Source organism: Pelobates fuscus, chromosome 10 (genome assembly GCF_036172605.1).
Source record: "Pelobates fuscus isolate aPelFus1 chromosome 10, aPelFus1.pri, whole genome shotgun sequence".
NCBI lineage: Eukaryota > Metazoa > Chordata > Amphibia > Anura > Pelobatidae > Pelobates > Pelobates fuscus.
The window spans coordinates 62,246,461-62,268,702 of record NC_086326.1 but is presented as its reverse complement, the minus strand read 5'-3'; the positions used below and the strand labels follow the sequence as shown (position 1 = coordinate 62,268,702).

Genomic DNA, 22,242 nt, shown 5'->3' with positions numbered 1-22,242 from the left:
CCCTGCCCACACTTTTGTGAAGTGAAAAGTAGGAAATGTAAAAGTACAATAAAATGTTACCTAGCACTATTATACTATTTAGGTTGTGTCACCATAAGTTTAATGTTGCGTACTTGGATGCTAACCATTCTGCTCTTTGTAGCGTATTTGGAAAGACTCGCCTCCATAAACAGGAGTGATATATCTTTTAATTACAGGCCATACTGAAAGAATCCAAGGATCTGTGCACTTTGAGAGAACTGACCAGTGAGCCATACGTATTTTTGTAAAGACACTATTGATGGAGATGTCAGAAAAATCAGCACCTTCCTAAAGGGAGTAAGCAGATGATGTATACAGAGCACATCTTCTTGAACAGAGCACATCTTCTTGACCTGATTCATGGTGGTGGTGGTCTCTGGTTGCAGAAGAGAAGGGACAGATAACGCAATGAGACAGGTCTATTCTATTCCCGTTGCAAGATTTTTCAATTATTAATAAAGGGCTATTTATTTCAGAGATGTACCTTGTTGTGCTTTGAGTGGTAAAATCCTATATCCAATGCTCAAAATATCCTAGGCTACTAAACAGGCCTCAAATTTATCTGCAACTGCAGCAGGGTCCATTACAAGCTCACCAGGGTTGAGTTTCTACTCACCAGAAAATAATTTTTACTAGTTGCTGCTAGTTGGAAAGTGGAAATTTCGGGTGCTGCTTTATCCATATTTGCTCAACAGTGCCGAATGCACACATTTATTTTCAATGTTACTTCTTGAGAACCAAGACATACAATGGAATTGTATACATTATTTGGAAAAGATAATCCAACATCCATATAGAATGAATATTCATAAAACCATGAAACATTATTGGGTTGCTGATCCACTTAAAGTTATGATATTCCTTGCACATAATTATAGGAATGCTATAGAATATACTTTAATCTTGGTGAAATTTGTATTTTCAATGTGGATTTCCTTGAATAAGGATGAACAGTAGCACAATAGTAAACATTCTTATATACCACTCAATCTTTGAACATAATAAAATGTTGCAGTTGGTGCAATAAGTCAATAATAATAATAAAACTTCTTGGGTATACATACTATATATTGCCTTATCTAAAGATACTGCATTTATTAAGAAACACATGTTTATGGGAGCACATGGCTCTCACAAGGACACACAATATATTAATACAACAAGTACAGCATTTAAATGATGAGCACTCACCCTAACTTGACCCACAAAAGCATTTACTTCTTCCTCTTGGACTGAAAGATTTCGTGGCAAGTAGAGATCAAACACGGGGTCATTGTCATTCACATCCGTTACCTGTACATTAACAGTAGCAGTTGAGGTCTGCAAAAAAATTAATAGTTTTAAAGCTTGAAGTGCATTTTTCACAAGAACTAAAATGGATAAATTGTGATGCATGCTGTTTACATTTCTTTAGTAAAGTGTACTTTACTTTTTTTTTCTTCACATGAGTGCTTAGAGCATTTTCTAAGCAGTCTTGCTTAAAAAGCTGTCAAGTACTATGCCATTCAAAACACAAAAGTAAAGCTTTGATAGACATTACAAAGATAGCATATAGTAGTTGTGTTCTTCTGAATAACATTATAGAGCTCAAAGCAAAATATTTTAGTTCAGCGCCATGATGTCATTATACACTTGCCTTGAGACACAGGAATAACAACATGGCAAAATATCTACTTTTGATTTTTGCCTGCCATTCTTTTTTATATTTAAAACTCAAAGAATTGTGTGTTCAAAATATATGAAGTATTGTGTGTTGCAATTAATTTGTGTACAAAGGTTGTTATTTATAAATAAATCATCCTGTATTACATAATGCATTTGTGGTAATCTCCAAAGTGAATGGTAAGAATATTAACATGTGATAAGACCAATTTCGCCCATCTAGTCTGCCCAATTTTCAAATACTTTCATTAGTCCCTGACCATATCTTATATCTAGCATATCCTTATACCTATCCCACACCTTGCTTACACTCCCTCACTGTGTAATACTCCCTTATATTAATTTTAAACCTTTGTCCCTCTAATTTAAGACGATGTCCTCTCGTTGTGGTAGTTTTTCTTCTTTTAAATATAAATATAGTCTCCTCCTTTACTGTGTTTATTCCCTTTATGTATTTAAATGTTTCTATCATATCCCCTCTCTTGTCTTTTCTCCTAGCTATACATGTTAATCCTTTGACCTTTCCTGGTAAGCTTTACCCTGCATTCTATGAACCTTAAATTGAGGAATTTATAAAAAAGGAAATTGTAAACTTTAGGTTAAGCTAGTAGAGCTAGAAATCCAGTTGAACTGTTTTTTTTTTCCATTTAGCCTACAATTTGTAAATCCTTTGTCATGTCTCCTCTTACGTTAATAAATCCTGATTATCATATTTCTCATAATGCTGTAATATGTAGCAAACATAATATTGCATTCACACTTTAACATCATACCTAATGTTTTCTTTTAGCCAAAGATGAAATTACAAATGTGTATTCCATTAACAAAAGGTATCAACATTCTCTAATTTGCCTGTACAATATGTTTATTGAAAGAATATTTAGAATATACAAGGTTTGGACTTCTGTGCGATGTCTCAGCTTTCTTTGGCTTGTGGCGATAAAATAAACATTTAAAATGTGCAGGACGCATCTATTACTATCTGTTATCACCTACAAGGGTTTTGATGGGGGATTACCTGCAATGAAACACATCTGTGCATCTGACAGAAGTTTAATGTCAGAATAGGAAATGTAAGCTGCTGCAGGTTGAAATCATTTTTGCTCGCAAATTGCCGCAAGCTGAGATCAATCTTTTTTCATGTTATATCCTGCTGGCTACTTCAGAGGAATGAAACAACTGCTCTTCAAAGTGATTTTTACTTCTTTAGAACATGTTAATATTGCTGTTATCAACAATAGACTTCTGCTACACACACTCAAACTTCTGCATTTAAAATTGCATCCTAAAATGCCAAATCTAGGTGTAAAACAAGCAAAATAATTTTAAAATAGATGTTTAAAATAACATTTACTTAAATAGAAGCATACATTGCAAAGAAATTGCTCTAGGAGGGCAGTTTTACCTAGAAATGCTATTATGAGTAATCATGCATTTGTGATATTACAATCAGATAAACCTTATATGAGCCAACAAATAAAAATGCGTGCAAGAGATTTTACCCTCAATCTTATATAAGTGAACATCTGCAAATCTACATTAAAAAGCCTTGTTTCATGTGATGTCCTATTTTGTTCCAAATGGCTAACACATCTAAGTCAAGATAATACATGTCTTGGATGATATAAGTGACTAATATTAGAAGAAAAGCAATATTTCCTTATAGATCTCTCGACTTTTATACAGGCCTTGATTTAATATATTTTGGATATGCTATCCAAATGATATAAAATTTTTGGATACACTTATAAAATGATTTAATATTATGAATAATGTTTTAATTTTGTAATATTTTGATATTTTTTTATATAGGATATATTTTTTGTTATTTTCTTGTGTTGAAAATAAATTGCTTTAAAAGTTAATCAAAATATATTATATTATCTGGAAAGCGTATTCATCAATAGTAAATCAAGACCATCATGTCTGCATTATCAAATAAAGGACCATAGTTGGAGCTATGGGCAACATTCTCTAGGTGATTCGTATTTGGAAACCGATAGGAGTTGGGCATTTATAATGGAAGAGTCTGTTTGCCAGTCTTCTTTGGTATTTTAAATACACTGAATAAAAGCCATTTGGACCTTGAAAGCTTCCTTTAAGTGTCAGTCATTTGTCTTCAATACAGTTTTCCTTGCATGTTGTCACATGTTCATAAAAAGGTGAGCTTCATCACCGTTATTGTGGGTTAAGGTTGTTTTTAACTGTGTAGTGTATTTATTCTATACATTTTCTGTCAATAGAGCACTTTATAGACGAGTGCTATACTTGTTTTAAAGGTGAACCTGTCATCAGAACACACTTAAATGAGTGTTAAATGTATATTGCTTTATATTTTCTTGTGTTGATTTTTCTGAAAAGTTACTGATAAAATAAAATTAAGCTGCATGTTATTTTTCTAAGAATAGCAATCCAGAGTCTAGAGGTAGCTTTCGGTCAGAGTTCAATTCATGTGCACTTTACATTGATGTCATACATGAAATCCCAAATAGAACCCTTCAAAGTACATTTGCACTGAACTTAAATAGATTTGGCAGTGAAGCATTTCATTTATATTTACTGCCCCTTTAAAATGCTGCTCTATGGCAGACTAACATATTTCTGAACTCACTATCTATTGAAACAGACAATCTCTTGCTTTGACAAACATGGATTTTTCTGACTTGGCACTCTAGTGTACTGATGGATAAAGTTAAGATATTTCATTTAAACAAGGATTTCAGAGTCTAGTGCATACACATTCTCAAATAATTTAAATCATCTCCCTCTTATTATGCAGTGCTACTCTTCATCACACTCTAGAAATGTGTATTTGCAAATATTTATCAACTGGGAGGTTTGCAGCCTAGCAGATCTAATAAAGTACATGATATTAAGTCTTCCTGCTGAATTTTTATATTCTTACACACCGGGTATATATTGGGACAAAGGTTTTGACTATTTAGCGAGTAAACACTGCTTATTTCACAATGTAACATTCCCTGCAAAATACAAACAACTTATCTCTTGAAGTACAGATCAATAACCATGATTAGATATTATTTATTTTGCTTTTGTTGTCGATTAAGTGGACAGTTCCTGTATTGGTTCTCTATCATCTCTTTTTGGCCACAAAAGGTAGCACATACACACATGCTCATACTCTTACATAAGCACTCTATACATTAGCAACCTTGGTTAACTGTATTTCTGGTCCCCTAGATAATATGATTTTTTTTTATGTACACTGGAATCACCAATGACCAACTTCTGTCACTTCAGCACTTGGTCGTCATGATGTGACATCGGTTTATTCTGCCATCTTAAATGGTAGGAGAGGCCCTGTTGTGGTTCTGATTCTAGTTTCCAATAGTGCTTTTATTTTCTGTGTATATTCTGGTATATTGATCTCAGTTATTCAAACTATTCTCCATTCTGTATTCCCTAACTCGACTATTGTTCCTCGCTTCCCTGATTTCTGGTTTCCCTGACTTGGCTTGTCCCTGACCATTCTCTATCCAACAAATGTAAAGCCCGGTTACTATAGGGACCATAATACGTTTACATACATCTATTATCTTTCACATTCTGCATGTTGGATCAATAAAAAAATGATGACATTTTCAAATTGTGGATTCCTTGGAGCATAGCTTTTTGACCTACAGCACAGGTTCCAAAATAAAAGTATAGTGCCCCACCTCAATACCTATTGTTTTTTCTTTGTTTTTGTTAAACTGATTTGGCCTATACAGATAATGCTCCACCCTCCCCCTTTTTATTATGTGTATATACACCTTAGCATGCGTTTACCCATTAAAACTGTCTGATATATTTTGGCAGAGTACACTTATAATAATATTTATCTATATACATGGGCAAATGGTTACATTTTAAGCACTCTGCAGAAAAATTATATTGCTGGGAATTCACCATTTTGCCTAAAAATTCAATTTTGCATTGTTAAATATGGTCTGTGCACAAATGTTAATCTATCTTTATAATAAACAAGCAAATACTTCACAGGTGGCATTACAATGAGAGATATAAAAACATGAACAATTTATTAAATGTCGTTAGGATAAGCCATGATGACATATTCGTCTAATGCAGTTTATTCTATGAAAATCTGCATGACAGTAATAGCTGTTTTATACTTATATAAATGGTGCTGTATTGAACCTCTACTTTTTTTTTTTTTTTTCTAAGGACTTTTTTTAATCCTAGTAAATTAAGACTTTTAGAAGTGGCTTGAACAGTTTTAGCTTCCAGTGATATACCATGACATGTGCAAAATGTGGTGGCTAGAAAAATATGCAATGTAATTGAAAATTTGCTGTAAGCAGTCAGGCAAGTCCACGGGGAACAAGACAAGAACTCGATAGTTTCAAAGCATAATAAGAACCTTTGAGGTTTCAAAGCAGAGAACCGATTCTCATAGGATTCTTTTTTTTTCCCACAAGACTTTAACTATTAAAGGTGTAACCTATTCATAAATTGGAACAGGGCTTACAGCTATTTTAAAAATGGAATTAAATTCAAAATTAATTATTGCAGAGTGTATTATTTTAACAACAAGAAAATCAGTTGCTGGAAATATTATATATGGACAGAAATCAAAACCAAACATTTTATAAGTGCAAGGACTATGAATCCATAAACACTAAATCACAGTAATTCAGATTTACTGAATTCTGTGGATCATACAAGCTGTGTGAATAGTAAATATAAAATAATTAAGTTAGCAAAGATCAGTGCCAGTTTATTCATGACTCATATAGGTTTAAGTGCACACATTTGATTTCTGAGCATCTTGCATTCCATTACAGGTGGGGGAGGTGGGGAGGGGTACAGGTTTTTTACAAACTATATGGAAATCTGAGAAAAGAGGGGAGACCAGGGAGTGAAATTAGTTTCTCTGTGGGTTAAGATCAGTACTGGAATGGAGATCAAGCTAAAGGAATTAATTTCATTGTGTGCTACATGTTCCTATATGTATATTTTTAGACCCCTCAGGAATCTATTTGTTAAAGGGAAACAATAGTTAGCAATGTTAGCATTGTAAACACAGCTTTTTAAGAGAAAAGGCAGTGATTACATTGCTGCCTAGTGGCATCTCTAGTGGCAGTAACTTAGACAGCCACTAAAGGTGTTTTCTAGTCCAGTGCTGCACAGTGTGCAGCACTGTCATTCAGCATCTCCACACTCTGCATAGAGGTGATCAACACTCCCCATAGAGATTCACTGACTCAATGCATCTCTAGAAGGCAATACTCATTGGCGCAGTGGCGGCATTTTGCCGCACATGCACAATAGCTATCCAAATGCTTTCCTATGGGAAAGCATTGGATACGCTGAGATCATCATGATTGATGATCTGATTATCTCAGCCATGGAGGTGGGACCAGGTGGGAGCAGTCACAGAGAGAATGGTATGTTGTTGGAAAAAAGTCAAGTTTTAAACTTTTAATCTTCACCGAGAGTGGGACCAGAAAACTAAACTGCAATTCCAGTACAATAATGTCAGGAATACATGCTTATATTCCTGACAGTATAGTGTAGCTATAGGATACAATTAGGATACAATGAAACAATATAAACATTTCTAGGAATTGACAGTTCACCTTTATGATGTGACTTCTAATGAATTTTTATATCTGCTCTTTAATCATCCATTTATTTATTTTTAAAAACAAAGACCTTTACATTATTCAAATAGGCTTGGTAAATCCATGGTGTGTTCCTTGACACAGATACATGTATACACTACAACAATTAAAACAATTATTTAATCAAGGTAGCTTTTTTGTGATCCCTCAGTTATTAGGCAACTGATTTTAACCCAATACCATATGAACTCTTTATACTACAAGTAGTGCTTTTTTGCTCCCCTTCAGCATGGATACATTATCTATGTTCAGGAAACCATGGGTATGGCAACCCAAATCATGCAACTGTCATTTTTTTTTAACTTAGTTTATATGTTATACTCTCTAGTCCATTTCCTCTTAACTCATGATAACTTTATTTTATTTAGCATATGTGTGGCCCTGGCTCTGATCTGCCTCCTTGGCTGACATCATCAGAATTGATGATGTCAGCCAAACACACTGCTTTCCTATAAGTGTCAGGGTACCTGTGGTCTCTACCTCCGAAAGAGGTAGAGACTTAGCTGTTCCTCCAGCCAGACGGTCTGATGGCTCCCTTCCCCGCGGTCTATCCGGTCATGCTAGGCCGGCCGCGAGGGAGTGACTGCCTTTTACAGCATCTAGGCAGGAAGTAGTCATCAGGACACTCCCCCGGAACAACCTGTCAGTCAATGGCTGCAGGACCAATCAGGACACCTTGGAGGCGTGGTTACTGCTCTGAACAGGGTATTTAACAGAGCTTCTTTCATTAGCTCATTGCCCTGTCGTGGTTCTAGCTTGTTCTAGTCACTCAGTGCTTGTGTATTCTATTTTCCCTTTTGGTTTTGACCCGGCTTGTTTACCTTACTCTGCTTATCTCTGTTACCCTTGATTCAGCTTGTCTCTCGCTTACCTGTCTTCTGTTACCCTCGACCTCGGCTTGTCTTTGACCATTCTATACTGTACTACTTACGTTAGTCCGGCCATTCTAAGGTCCGGTATACGTATCTGGCTACTGTTTGTACTCTGCGTGTTGGATCCCTGTCCCGATCCTGACATTACGACAGGGCCAATGGATCCTGCAAGTACAAACAGTCAGCTGGCTGCTCCTGATCCTAGGTTTGAAGCCATGGATCACAGAATGGATCAGATGGCGCTTGCGCTACAGGCTCTATTAGCTTGTGCCAATAACCCACCAGAGGAGATACGTAATACCCCTGTTTCTCCTGTCTGTTCAGGTCTAGAGGTAGCCACAGTGGGTGCTTCTTCTCGCATTACCCCCCCAGTACGCTATGGTGGGGCTCCTGAGAAGTGTCGTGGTTTTTTAAACCAAATTAGTATCCACTTTGAATTGCAACCTCGCTCTTATCCTACAGATAGGGCAAAAGTAGGATTTATTATCACCCTACTCATTGAGAAAGCTCTGAGATGGGCCAACCCACTATGGGAGAACGATAACCCATTAGTTTATAACTATAACGCATTTGTAGCTGCTTTTAGAAGAACATTTGACCCTCCAGGTAGAAAGGTTAATGCAGCCAGATTACTGTTGCGCCTGAGACAGGAGAACCGAACACTTGTGGATTATGCACTAGAGTTCAGGTCTCTGGCGGCAGAAATCAAGTGGAATGAGCAGGCGTATATGGATGTATTTTTGAATGGCCTATCTGATGTAATCCTTGATGAGGTTTCTACCAGAGAACTCCCTGAGAATTTAGAGGATTTAATTTCGTTCATCTCTCGTATAGATGAACGTCTAAGAGAGAGACAGAACACTCGAGAGAGGAACCAGAGACCTTCTTTTAGGTTAGCTCCTGCTTTTCCAAGTCCTGACTCCACGATATCTTTGCTTACTGAACCTATGCAGATAGGGTATACCCGCCTCTCTGAGGAGGAAAGACAGCACAGGAGAAGAGAGGGTTTGTGTATGTATTGTGGAGCCAAGGGTCATTTACTCTCGAACTGTTCTAACCGCCCGGGAAACGCTCGCACCTAAGTCTCTCTAGAGGACAGGCCTTGGGTGTTTCTATTTTGTCCTCTACTCCTAATTATAAGGATCACAGGCTTCTGCTACCAGTTTCCTTAACTTGGGGGAAGGAAGTAGTAAGGGCTATGGCATTGATAGATTCCGGTGCTGCTGAGAATTTTATCGACCAAGCCTTTGCTAGTAAGAACAATTTTCCATCCCAGCTAAGGGAGACACCTTTGGCCGTTGAGGCCATAGATGGTAGACCACTACTAGACCCTGTTATCTTTCGTGAGACCGTACCCATTGATTTAAATGTTGGTATCCTACACGTGGAGAATTTATCTCTTCTGCTCATTTCGTCTCCTTCCGTTCCCATAGTTCTGGGGTACCCATGGTTGAAAAAACATAACCCTATTATCGATTGGGAATTAGGAGAGATACTCTCGTGGGGCCAGGGCTGCCAGGATCGGTGTTTGTGCAAGGTTTCTCCATTAGCTAATATTAACATACCGGAGAATCCTACTCAGTCCACAGAAAGACAAATACCAGACCTTTACCTAGACTTAAGGGCAGTGTTTGACAAGAAGAATGCCGATTCTTTGCCTCCACACAGGTCATTTGACTGTAAGATTAAGCTTCTACCCGGCACTATGCCTCCGAGGGGCCATGTATATCCTTTGTCTGTTCAGGAAAACTCGGTTCTAGAGGAGTATATTCGGGAGAATTTAGAAAAGGGATTCATCAGGAGGTCTTCTTCTCCAGCCGGGGCTGGGTTCTTTTTCATTAAGAAGAAGGATGGCACGCTGAGACCTTGTATCGATTACCGAGGCTTGAATAAAATAACTGTCAGAAATGCCTATCCTATCCCACTGATTACCGAGTTATTTGATCGTCTTAAGGGCTCCAAAATCTTCACCAAGTTAGATCTCAGAGGGGCTTACAATTTGGTGAGAATCCAGCAAGGTCACGAGTGGATGACGGCATTCAATACCCGGTATGGCCATTACGAATACACTGTTATGCCATTTGGACTATGCAATGCTCCTGCAGTATTTCAAGATTTGATTAATGAGGTACTTAGGGAGTTTCAGCATGATTGTGTTATTGTTTACCTGGACGACATACTAATACACTCTAAGGAGATTGAGACTCACCATAGACAGGTCAGAAAGGTATTACACAAGCTGCTGCAACATGGTCTATATTGCAAATTGGAAAAGTGCAGTTTTGATCAGTCTCAGGTAGACTTTCTTGGATACGTGATTTCTGGGGAGGGTTTTAAAATGGATCCTGTAAAACTCCAATCTATTTTAGACTGGCCCTTGCCCAAAGGACTCAAGGCTATCCAAAGGTTTATTGGTTTTTCCAACTACTATAGGCGCTTCATTAAAGGATACTCCTCTATCATTGCGCCTATTACCAACATGACCAAACAAGGGGCTGATACTAAGTTCTGGTCTAAGGAAGCTCTTGGTGCTTTCAAGACTCTCAAGGAACTTTTTGCCTCGGCTCCCATTCTAGTCCATCCTGATACGACTCTGCCTTTCTTGCTCGAGGTCGATGCCTCTGAGACAGCAGTTGGGGCTGTTCTGTCTCAAAGGTTAGGGGTGGATAAACCGTTACACCCTTGTGGTTTTTTCTCTAAGAAATTTTCTGGGCCTGAGAGCAGATATGACATCGGGGAAAGGGAACTGTTAGCAGTCATTAAAGCCTTAAAGGAGTGGAGACATTTGTTGGAGGGGACCCTACACCCTATTACGATTTTGACGGACCACAAAAACTTGTCCTATATTGGGGAGGCTAAGCGCTTATCCTCTAGACAAGCTCGTTGGTCCTTATTCCTGACTCACTTCAATTATGTACTGACTTACAGACCTGGTTCTAAAAACTCTAAAGCCGATGCATTATCTCGCCAATATGAACCTTCTACTGTACCTGAACCAGTTCTTTCTTCTATAGTTCCGAAATGCAATATCATTGCTAATACGAATCTCAGGATTCATTCTCCATTACTGGCCGAAATCATTAAGTTGCAACATCTAGCACCTAAACAGACTCCTGCGGGCCGTCATTTCGTTCCTCCTGCTCTTCAACTGGAACTTTTACAGTGTTTACATAATAGCAAGATGGCGGGACATCCTGGTATTCGCAAAACTTACGCGTTGATCTCTAAGGACTTCTGGTGGCCTGCTTTACGGAGGGATATTGAGGAGTTCATCGCTGCATGTGAAGTTTGTACTAAAACCAAACAACCTCATACGCTTCCATGTGGATTCCTGAACCCCTTGGAGGTTCCAGAGAAACCATGGTCCTGTTTGGCCATGGACTTTATTGTCGATCTACCTATCTCTAAAAGACAGACTGTTATCCTCACCGTGGTTGACAGGTTTACTAAGATGGCACACTTCATTCCCCTGCCTAAACTCCCGTCTTCTCCCGAATTGGCAGAGATATTCGCTAAGGAGATTTTTCGCCTACATGGGATACCCTCTCAAATTGTATCGGACAGAGGCTCCCAATTTGTTTCCCGCTTTTGGAGGTCCTTCTGCTCTCAACTTGGTATTAAATTAAACTTTTCTTCTGCCTATCATCCTCAGTCTAACGGAGCTGCTGAACGTACCAACCAGAAAATCGAACAATATTTACGATGCTTTGTTTCTGAACACCAGGATGATTGGGTCGGTTTGATTCCTTGGGCGGAGTTTGCACACAACAATCTCGTTTGCGATTCTACTCATTCAAGCCCCTTCTTCATGAATTATGGTTTTCATCCGTCTATTCTTCCTTCGGATTCCCCTTCCCAGGGGGTGCCGTCGGTTGATGTTCATGTTGCCAATTTGAGGAAGTTGTGGGATCAAACTCGACAAATCCTTGTGCACAACTCTATGTTGGTCAAGAAACACGCTGATAAATGTAGAAGGGCGGCTCCGGTCTTTGTTCCAGGTGATAGGGTATGGCTGAGCACGAGGAACATCCATTTAAAAGTGCCCTCAATGAAGTTCGCTCCTCGTTATATTGGACCCTACAGGGTGCTGACCCGTATCAATCCAGTTGCGTATCGTTTAGCTCTTCCTAATACCTTACGCATCCCGAACTCGTTTCACGTTTCATTGCTGAAACCACTCATATGTAACAGATTTTCCTCCACAATAGCCCCTCCTCGCCCCGTTCAGGTGGAGGGTCAGGAGGAGTATGAGGTTAACTCTATTATTGATTCTCGAATCTCCCGGGGGAGAGTACAATATCTGGTTGATTGGAAGGGATATGGTCCTGAGGAGAGGAGTTGGGTACCTCAGGAGGATGTTCATGCTCCCCGTCTCCGCAGGGCGTATCACTCTCGCTTCCCATCTCGTCCCGGTTCATTCCGCCCGGTGGGCGTATCTGAGAGGGGGGGTACTGTCAGGGTACCTGTGGTCTCTACCTCCGAAAGAGGTAGAGACTTAGCTGTTCCTCCAGCCAGACGGTCTGATGGCTCCCTTCCCCGCGGTCTATCCGGTCATGCTAGGCCGGCCGCGAGGGAGTGACTGCCTTTTACAGCATCTAGGCAGGAAGTAGTCATCAGGACACTCCCCCGGAACAACCTGTCAGTCAATGGCTGCAGGACCAATCAGGACACCTTGGAGGCGTGGTTACTGCTCTGAACAGGGTATTTAACAGAGCTTCTTTCATTAGCTCATTGCCCTGTCATGGTTCTAGCTTGTTCTAGTCACTCAGTGCTTGTGTATTCTATTTTCCCTTTTGGTTTTGACCCGGCTTGTTTACCTTACTCTGCTTATCTCTGTTACCCTTGATTCGGCTTGTCTCTCGCTTACCTGTCTTCTGTTACCCTCGACCTCGGCTTGTCTTTGACCATTCTATACTGTACTACTTACGTTAGTCCGGCCATTCTAAGGTCCGGTATACGTATCTGGCTACTGTTTGTACTCTGCGTGTTGGATCCCTGTCCCGATCCTGACAATAAGAAAGCATTGGATTGGCTGAGATCAATTCTGATAATCTCAGCCAAAGAGGCAGGGCAGGGGGCAGAGCCATATGCCACCCTGGCCAATCAGCATCTCCTCATAGAGACGCATTGAATCAATACAGATCTATGGGAAAATTGCAGCATCTCCATGAGAGTGGATGCACTAAAAGTATTCCAAGGCTGTAATGTAATGTTTATCTGAAAAGGCAGTGCTTATATTAAAAAGCTTGCAGGGGCTGACTATACTCAACAGAAAAACTACATTAAGCTGTAAGTTCTCATGACTATAGTGTCCCTTTAAACTGTAAAAAAAGTAATAAAAAATGAGTTGAAATGAAATGGCTAGAATATTTTCAAACAGTATATAGCATTGTGCAGTAGGTACATTGGGTCAGATTATATACAGCTATTGTATAAACATAGAAACAGGTATGTTGAGATACAATTGTGGAATCTTTCAAATTTGGCTATTTTAATCTATATTGTGCAATTCCCTTGCAACTTCTCCCCATTGTCAGATTTAATGAACAACCCTATATGTGATTATTTTAAACATAGTAACATACGCTAGAAGTCAAAATTGTATGTACATATGTGATTACCAACTATTAACCTGCCACTGTATAAAATACACAAGGTTTAAAGTTGTAGTTTAACTAATATTATCTTAAAGTAACTGCCTGTATACAGTATACCAATTTCTTCATTAATCAATACTCCAAATGGATAATCTCACTCAATTATTTTACATAGTGTTTTTTTAGAAACAACATATTGTAACAAATAAACCACAGCAAAAGCTACCACAAATTACAATTGGTAATTAAAGTGACCGTGTTTTGAGTCTTGGCATCAACATGAACAGGGTTGTTCACTAAAATTAGAATATAAAGTGATGTCAAAGTACATTTTTTAATTTAAAGCAAAAGTCGCTGAACTGGAAGAATATGTAACTAAGAGAATGTTTCCATTTCATAATTTACCTTAAGGTTGAAATTTTTCCCTTAGGATTCTCACTTTACTGAATAACCTTGATCACTTTTTCAAATTATCTACAACTCCATTTTGAGCACAGAATCTCATCAGAATATTTACGGAGAACCACAAGAGTGGTAGAAAAATGGGCCCAAGTCCCAGACGGACTGCAAACATCACATGCCAAGCCTTTCCTTTTGTTGATTTATCAGTAACTGACATTGTGACTTTTTTTAAAAAAAATTGTCATGCAAATCCAAAAAAACTACCTACACAATGAGAACCTGTGAAACATGTGTGGTATTTCCAGCTTAAATTACTATAGCTTACTTGGATGAAAATAAGAAATATTTTTGTGTTATTGGTTTTTTTTTAGATTTACATGTTGTTTTATGCTATCTTTATATTCTTAATTGACCTTAGTCATGTATAGCTGTATATTTTTTTCTGTCACCAATTAGTCAAATGTCTTTATTTTTCTAAATATTAGGTTTTGCAATGATTAACAGATTGTTATTACAGAATCATAACGTGCTTTATGAAACCTCATGTATACAGTAAAAGCTGCTCTACAAGAGGATATTCAATCTAAGATAACACATAAATGCCAAAATGGGTATATTGTACCTCACTATACTGTAAAAATGAAATTTCCTCATTAATGTAAATTTTGCAGATTGCACCAATAAAGTTAATGCAAAGATGCCACGTAAAAACATTACCATTTCAAAGAAGCATTTTAGTTTACTCTTCAGTATGATGGTTAATGATTTCAGGGCTGTAAAAATATAAATGAAGTCTTAAAGTTTAAGTACTTCGTATGTAAATTTATATAGGATATATTTTCTTTTTATGCAATGTTTTGTAATTCATTTCCTAAGTTAGCTTACTGTCCTTTTTAATTATGGCAAGAGTTTTTGCAACAGCTATCAGCAGTATGGCATTTTATTGTAGCTATTTATTTTAGCATTGGAAAGTATGTTATATACAGTAATGATTTAATCCTATATAATAATAAAACTATCTATCTATAAACCAAAAGTTTTGTGAACAAGAGACAACAATATTTAAGTTGTGATCCATGGGTTGTAATATAAATTTTACAATTAAACTTAAAGTCAGCACAAGAACCAAAATATTTTATCCTTGATTCCTGCAACAGTGTGTAAAGTTCAGATGTTATGCATCACTGAATTGAATAGCACGGGCATTCTTCTAATTCTTGTAATAGATAAGTAAAGTTAACTTTCAAATTCATTCCAACAAAAACAGCAATATGAAAAATAATTTACAGTGTAGGACTTTCAAGAAAAATAAATATCCTAGAGAATTTAAAATGACCCTACTATACTAAAATGTAACTAAATTTCTTTGATTTAATATGTTTAATATTCTGTTGGTTTATAACATATGTGGTTAAGATATTTGGAGGTAAATGGAGGTAAATGCGAGCCTGCGAGGTAGAGATGATGGTGGCGCCGTTGACTTGGAGGGAGGAAGACACGGGAGTAGCAACACTTGAGGGAGAAAAAAACAGAAGTTCTGTTTTGGACAGGTTGAGTTTAAGGAAGTGATCAGCCATCTAATTGGAAATCGCGGAGAGGCAGTCAGAGACACGAATCAAGATGGGCAGAGAGCGATCAGGAGAGGACAGGTAGATTTGTGTGTCATCTGCATATCAATGATAGTGGAAGCTAAAGGAGCTGATACGTTTACCAAGGGATGTGATAGAAGGTGGTTTTAATGTTGCTGATAGATGGATATAGATGGAGAACAGTAGGGGACCAAGGACTGAACCTTGGGGGACATCAACAGAGAGGGGTTGGGGAGAAGAGGCTGAGCCAGAGAATGAAACACTGAAAAAGTGCTGGGAGAGGTAGGAGGAGCACGAGGAGAGAGCAGTATCTCATAGACCGAGATTATGGAGAATCAGAAGAAGCTGTTTGAAGATCAACAGTGTCAAAGGCAGCAAAAAGATCAAGGAGAATTAGGATAGAGTAATGGTCGTGAGATTTTGCAGCAATTAAATCGTTGGATACTTTGGTCACAGCTGTTTCAATAGAGTGGCGAGCATTGAATCCAGACTGAAGCGGGTCAAGCAGAGAGTTGGGTTTGAGGAATTCTGTCAATCTCGCATACACAACTCTCTCAAGGATCTTGGAGGCAAACGGCAATAGCGATATAGGGTGGTAGTTGGATGGGGAGTTGGGGTCAAGGTTGGGCTTTTTCAGAATTGGCGTTTTGGTTGCATGCTTGAAGGGTGAAGGAAATTTGCTAGAGGAAAGGGAGAGATTGAAAACTGTAGTGAGAGGAAGAGCAAGAGAGGGAGACAGAGTGCGGATGAGATATGAGGGAATAGGATTGAGGGAACAGGTGGTGGGGCGGGAGGTCTGGAGCAGAGTGGAAACCTCTTCTGTTGTAGTAGGTGCGAATGAGCATAGAACAGTGGAGTGAGTGGGGTTGGGTGATGTATTGGAAGATGTATTAGAAGGGGAGGGGGAGAGATTAGAGATATCTTCCATGATTAGAGAAATCTTCTCATTTAAGTAAGTTTCTAATTTTGAATATAATTCACTGTCCTGCCATATTAGCATAGTATGAATAATCTGAAACTGTAGTGATTTAATTCAAATAAGCTTAATTCTAGCATCACCACTACCCCTCTTATCCTGTAATGAAACTTGTCCTTTTGCAGTTACTTAGTTGTATCTTTTATCAATTGTACAAAAATGAAAATTATGTTTGCACTTTATAAAACAAATGCCCTGATGTTCCTATTATAGTATCTTATATAGAATGTTGACAACTCATAGAGGTATTCACTAAACTGAAGATTCAAAGTGAATTTAAAAGTAAAGGTCAAAATAGCAGAACTGGTAAAATTCTCATCAATGCTTTTGGTATAGTTGGCCTTAAATTTGCAATTCACTTTAAATTCTAACCTTAGAACATAACCCTGGTATTCTGTATTTTGCTTTAGTCCATGACCTTTCTACTATAGAGATTTACCATACTGTACAGAAATAAGCCAGTGCAAGTGAAATGTCAATTTTTCATATAAAAATGGCACATCCCACGGGTTAATGTATAGAAAACAGGTAAATACACTCGAACACAAGAGTGTGTTGATTCTAGGTGGTCCAGCTGTTTTCTTGTTCCTTACAGATGCAGCACTAATCGTAAAGGTTGTTCTGATTCATAAGAATCAGAAACTCTTTCATTGGTGTTATGTTTTACTTATTGAGACCTGTAATTTTACTCCGTAATTAATGCTTAACTAACGAACTTATAGTTTCCTACAATAAATTATCTTTTTTGCTTTATCTGAATGTAGCTGTAACAAGTTTTACCCTTTTGTCTTACCTGAAGGTTAACTGTTAAATGCTCACCTTCATCCATTATAAGTTTTGTTATACAATTAAAATGTTCATTCGTTAACTTAAATCATATATTATTAAAAATATATATTTCATATACCACCATGATAATCTTATTTGACATTTGCCATAGAAACATTTTAATGTCCTAATGAATCCCTTTTAAAATGTTACTGGAGTTGATAATCTAGACTGTGTGCTACACCAGGGTCATAGAGTCCCTTAAGGGTTTTTGTTCCAGATAAAGTTAGTGGATTTCCTTAATTAACATGTAAATAAAGCATTTCTAATGTTAGTGCTTGAGGGTATCAGGCACAGTAGGTTTTCAGAATAATACTTAACATGTTGCTTAATTAATTGTTAATAAATTATACAGTACATTAATTAAATAAATCTTAAGATTCTAGAAGAATTACTATCCTTGAGCAGAGAGTTTGACATCCCTGATGAAAATTTGCTTTTTGTATACCATAAGCAGAAAAGTTATCTAATGAGCTACTAAATGAAAGCATAAATGTTTAAAGCAGCTATTATTGTGACACCTTTAGTCATTTCCTCCATCTATTTATTTATACAGTTCCTTTGTCTGAGGTGCTTCATACAAATCAACAATTATTTAGCTAAAAAGAGATGGAATCAAATTACGTAAGCTAATGTTGTATGTATGAAGTGGTAAAGTAATGGACAGAGTTAAGAATATAAATATAAATTAATTAAAATAAAACTAGTAATAAAAAATAATACAATTGTAAAAAATTCAGCTGAGTGGGAGTGATAAAATTAAGGACTAAATGAAATTAATTTTAAATAGGAAAGTTTGGAAGATATTTCAGAGATGCAATGCTCTGGCTAATTCAACATGTAAAGATAACTGATTTTAGTAAATAAATATTATATTAGATAATATGCAAAACATAAAAGAGCATAAAGAGAGCCAAATAAATAGTTGCAAAAATTACAAAATTAAAAATAAAACATAAAATAAATAGCTGAAAATAGATGTGTTGCTTTTCATCCTGGTTACAAATTAGTTTGTTTTTTTTAAAAAACAACAAAACAAATTCCCTTAAGAGATTAGTATTTTATAATGTATACTTTTCAAAAGCAACTTTAATTTTGTGTGTTGGATTTTTCTTTTTTCAATAATTATTTTTTTTCCAAGATAGATAAAGACAGAATGTAGAAAATATAAATATATTAAAAGTTCTGCAGTCTGATAACATTTTTGAAATTTAAAAATCATGCAAAGCACGTGTCAAAGACAGAGAAAATAGACTGTGAAATAGATCGTTTGTCCTTACCCTTATCATACTGATGGTCTTGTGCACTATACAACTATTCAGAATAAGAAATCACTTGCTTCTTGCTCTCTCAAACAATTGCTTCTAGGGCTCCTCACTATTTTACAGAGTGTTTTCATATGAAAAGCACACAACTAATTCTTATTTCAAAATATATTTTGTTTTCTTAATTCATACATAGGTTCATAGACAGGCACAGTATTCTAACAGAATTACTTGCTTTAGGCTAATTTCTTGTCTGACAGTCTCCAATTTCATTTACTTACTATTAATTTTTTTTTGTATATTGTTCCACAACTGTAGTCATTTAAAAGGAATGTCATTAAGCAATTAAATTGTTTCACTGAATTTACAGCGATGAAATGGCATCTGGCATGATGTGTGAATATCAAGGACATCATAAAAACATGTGGTTAATAATGATGTGTGGTTGTTAAACAAAAGGGCAAACTCTGTGAAGCATGACATTGTATTAAAAACAAGTTGGGATATTTCAGGTCAGAGAAACCCAACACATAAAAACATGTTACGGTTCAGTTCTTGCCAAATGAAACACTCACTGATTTCACTACTTTCTAAAAGAAGTAAGGAAAGCTGGGCTAAGAACTGACCTAAAAAATAAAAGGCACTCTTGTCAGAGTTGAAAATTACACAGTTTTAGAGCTTCAACCTGCTTTTAAATATGTTTGTTTATAACTGGTAGTTTTGTTTCTGTTTTTTTTTGTGTGTTTTTTTTTTTTCTTTCATATTTGCAAATGTTCTAGTTTTCTCCAAAACAATTCTATTATCGGTATTCTTGAAAACAAATAAATAGCTGTACATATAGATCTGGGGAAAACACATAATTGTCCAGTATTACAGGTTAGAATGAGACTACAATGGGATTTTATGTAGTATATACATCTAAATTATATTTGTTTCTAATTGCATTGAGGGGAGTTGTATTGTGTTTGGCCTCGCCTCACCTCACCTCAATCTTTTTTATGTGCCACTCTGCTTCCAGTGAAGTCATCAGTTATGATAACTTTTGTCCAATCTAAAGCTTCTCACAGAACTGGGGACTAAGGTACATGTGTGGTGCAATTGCTGCTGTCTGTCTTAAATATATTGTTTTTGTATGAGAAGCCTTGGATTAATCTGTTGTCATCGTGCTGTATGAGTGGATGCTGATCATTAAGTTCTTCAAAGACATTCTTCGATGAGGAAGAGCCTATAGTGGCTGTCAATATAATTTATAATGACAGACAAATGGTAGAGCACATGATGCTTAGAGTGTCCCTCTAACAATTAAGATTTGGCAGATCCATCATCCCACTGTCATGTTTAAATCAGTATTGGTTAGGGCAGCATTAAAGCACACTTTTTGATTTTAAAAGAAACACATCTGAAGATTAATTGAATCCTGTAAAATTATTATAGATAAAGAACTGCTAAACAGCCAAATAATGCCCAAAGAAAATATGTATTTCCCTATTGTGCATTAGGATACACAATGATAATTTACATACCACTAATGCTGAAAAATGTATGCAAACAAAATATGCAAGTACAGATTTATTTAGATTGCCAGGATTACAGTTACAGTTACACATAGAAACAATCTGGTATTTCTTTTCATTAAATTTTGTGATATAGGCTTATTTTAATAAACTTACACCTACAATAACTTTAATATAAAGTGACATCCATATCAAATTAGATGTCGTAATCAAATATCAATCAAATGTGCTTGTCAGAAAGTCTGCACAGAGACAATGAGATAACTACAGAGACGTGAAAAATCACACTTCATATTTTTGGACATGGAGAAGGAGTGGAAGTAGTCTTCAGTGGCATTCCATTAGAACAGCACTTGTCCTCTATTGCCTAATAACAAAAACAGCACAATTGCAGTTCTAGAGTACAATAGGGAATCTGAAACACTTATGTCATCACACCATTTTTTGTTTCTATCTTTTCAGCACAATAAGTCAAAAACAGCAAAAGTATGAATGTTAATGTGATGAAAGTAAAAAAAAAATGAAGCCATTGAGTGATAATTCTCCCCCCCCCCCCCCCCTCTTCCCCCTTTTCTGGATTCAACAACACTGCAAGCATGTGCATTACTGAATGATAGGCCAACAAATCCAGGGTACAAGATGAGGATGCCTTCACTTCACATAGTATGCTGGATCTTTGAACAGGTGGTTTCCAAGCAATATAATCATTTACAGACAGACAAACAAAAGCAAAACATTTATTTCATCTTCTTTAAAAATGCAGTACTACAACATTAATTTAGGGTCACTTTATTTATCCTGTTGGATCTGTGACCATGAAAAATAAAATCAAAGAGAAAAACACCTGTCAAATGGTAATCTCAAATTGGAGCTACATAATGGACAATTCCCTTCTAACTGTTCTCTGTAATGTAATGGTGAGCCAAAGGTATCTCAAAGACCAATGTTCACATGCTAGAGGACCTAGCAATGATTATTCCCTTAACTGCTAGCAATTGTCATTGCTACTGCAGATGAGTACATCCCTCACATTTTTGTAAATATTTTATTATATCTTTTCATGTGACAACACTGAAGAAATGACACTCTGCTACAATGTAAAGTAGTAAGTGTACAGCCTGTATAACAGTGTAAATTTGCTGTCCCCTCAAAATAACTCAACACACAGCTATTAATGTCTAAACCGTTAGCAACAAAAGAGAGTACACTCGTCACTGGACGTTCAAAATGAAGAATAGGGTTTGCAAACTCTGAATTTCTATTTATTTTTAACATGTTCTAAGTGCATAAGTGGTGATTTTTTTTTAGGGGTTTTCAGTGATAGAAAATTTATTAAGAATGGGAATTTTAATCAATGTGGTATAGCTATAGTTTGTTTGAAAACCTTGCAGTTGTCTTTAATGAAGGTTTCTATCAACAGCTAGATTCTACCTAGCAGCTAGATTGGCAAGCAACAATATGTGACATTCCTACTGCTGCAATGCAGAATTCAATACAATATATAAACTATAATCTTGTATATAGGATACTATTGCAGTATTTATTAAAGGAAGACAATGTGGTAGTGCCAACTTGGGGGTCTAAATAATTCCATTATATCTCAAACTTCAGTGTCATTGTTTATAATGTCTCCAGAATCTAATTGTCCATTTGCATTTCCTAATTCTAACATATTTGTCTAGTACATCAACTTGCAAGAAGTTAATAGAGCTAAGATAATTTGGTAAGTCACATTAAAATCTAATTAACAAAGTGTACTACAGCTCTCGTAACATAGACCTAGTGTCATTTTTCATAATATAACATTTAATAAACAAAATGACCTGTACTTATTCATTGACTTATTGTGAAAACGTGTTTGTTATCACCAA

The 22,242-nt window shown here is 36.7% G+C and overlaps 1 protein-coding gene across 1 annotated transcript in view; it reads right to left on the bottom strand.

The window, feature by feature from the left end:
• The window catches only part of PCDH15 (protocadherin related 15), a 1,410,242-nt gene that overhangs the window by 551,374 nt on the left and 836,626 nt on the right, over positions 1-22,242 (bottom strand). Inside the window, exon 18 of the mRNA XM_063435339.1 lies at positions 1,213-1,341. Coding sequence (XP_063291409.1) covers positions 1,213-1,341 — 129 coding nt within the window. The remainder of the gene's footprint in view (positions 1-1,212; positions 1,342-22,242) is intronic.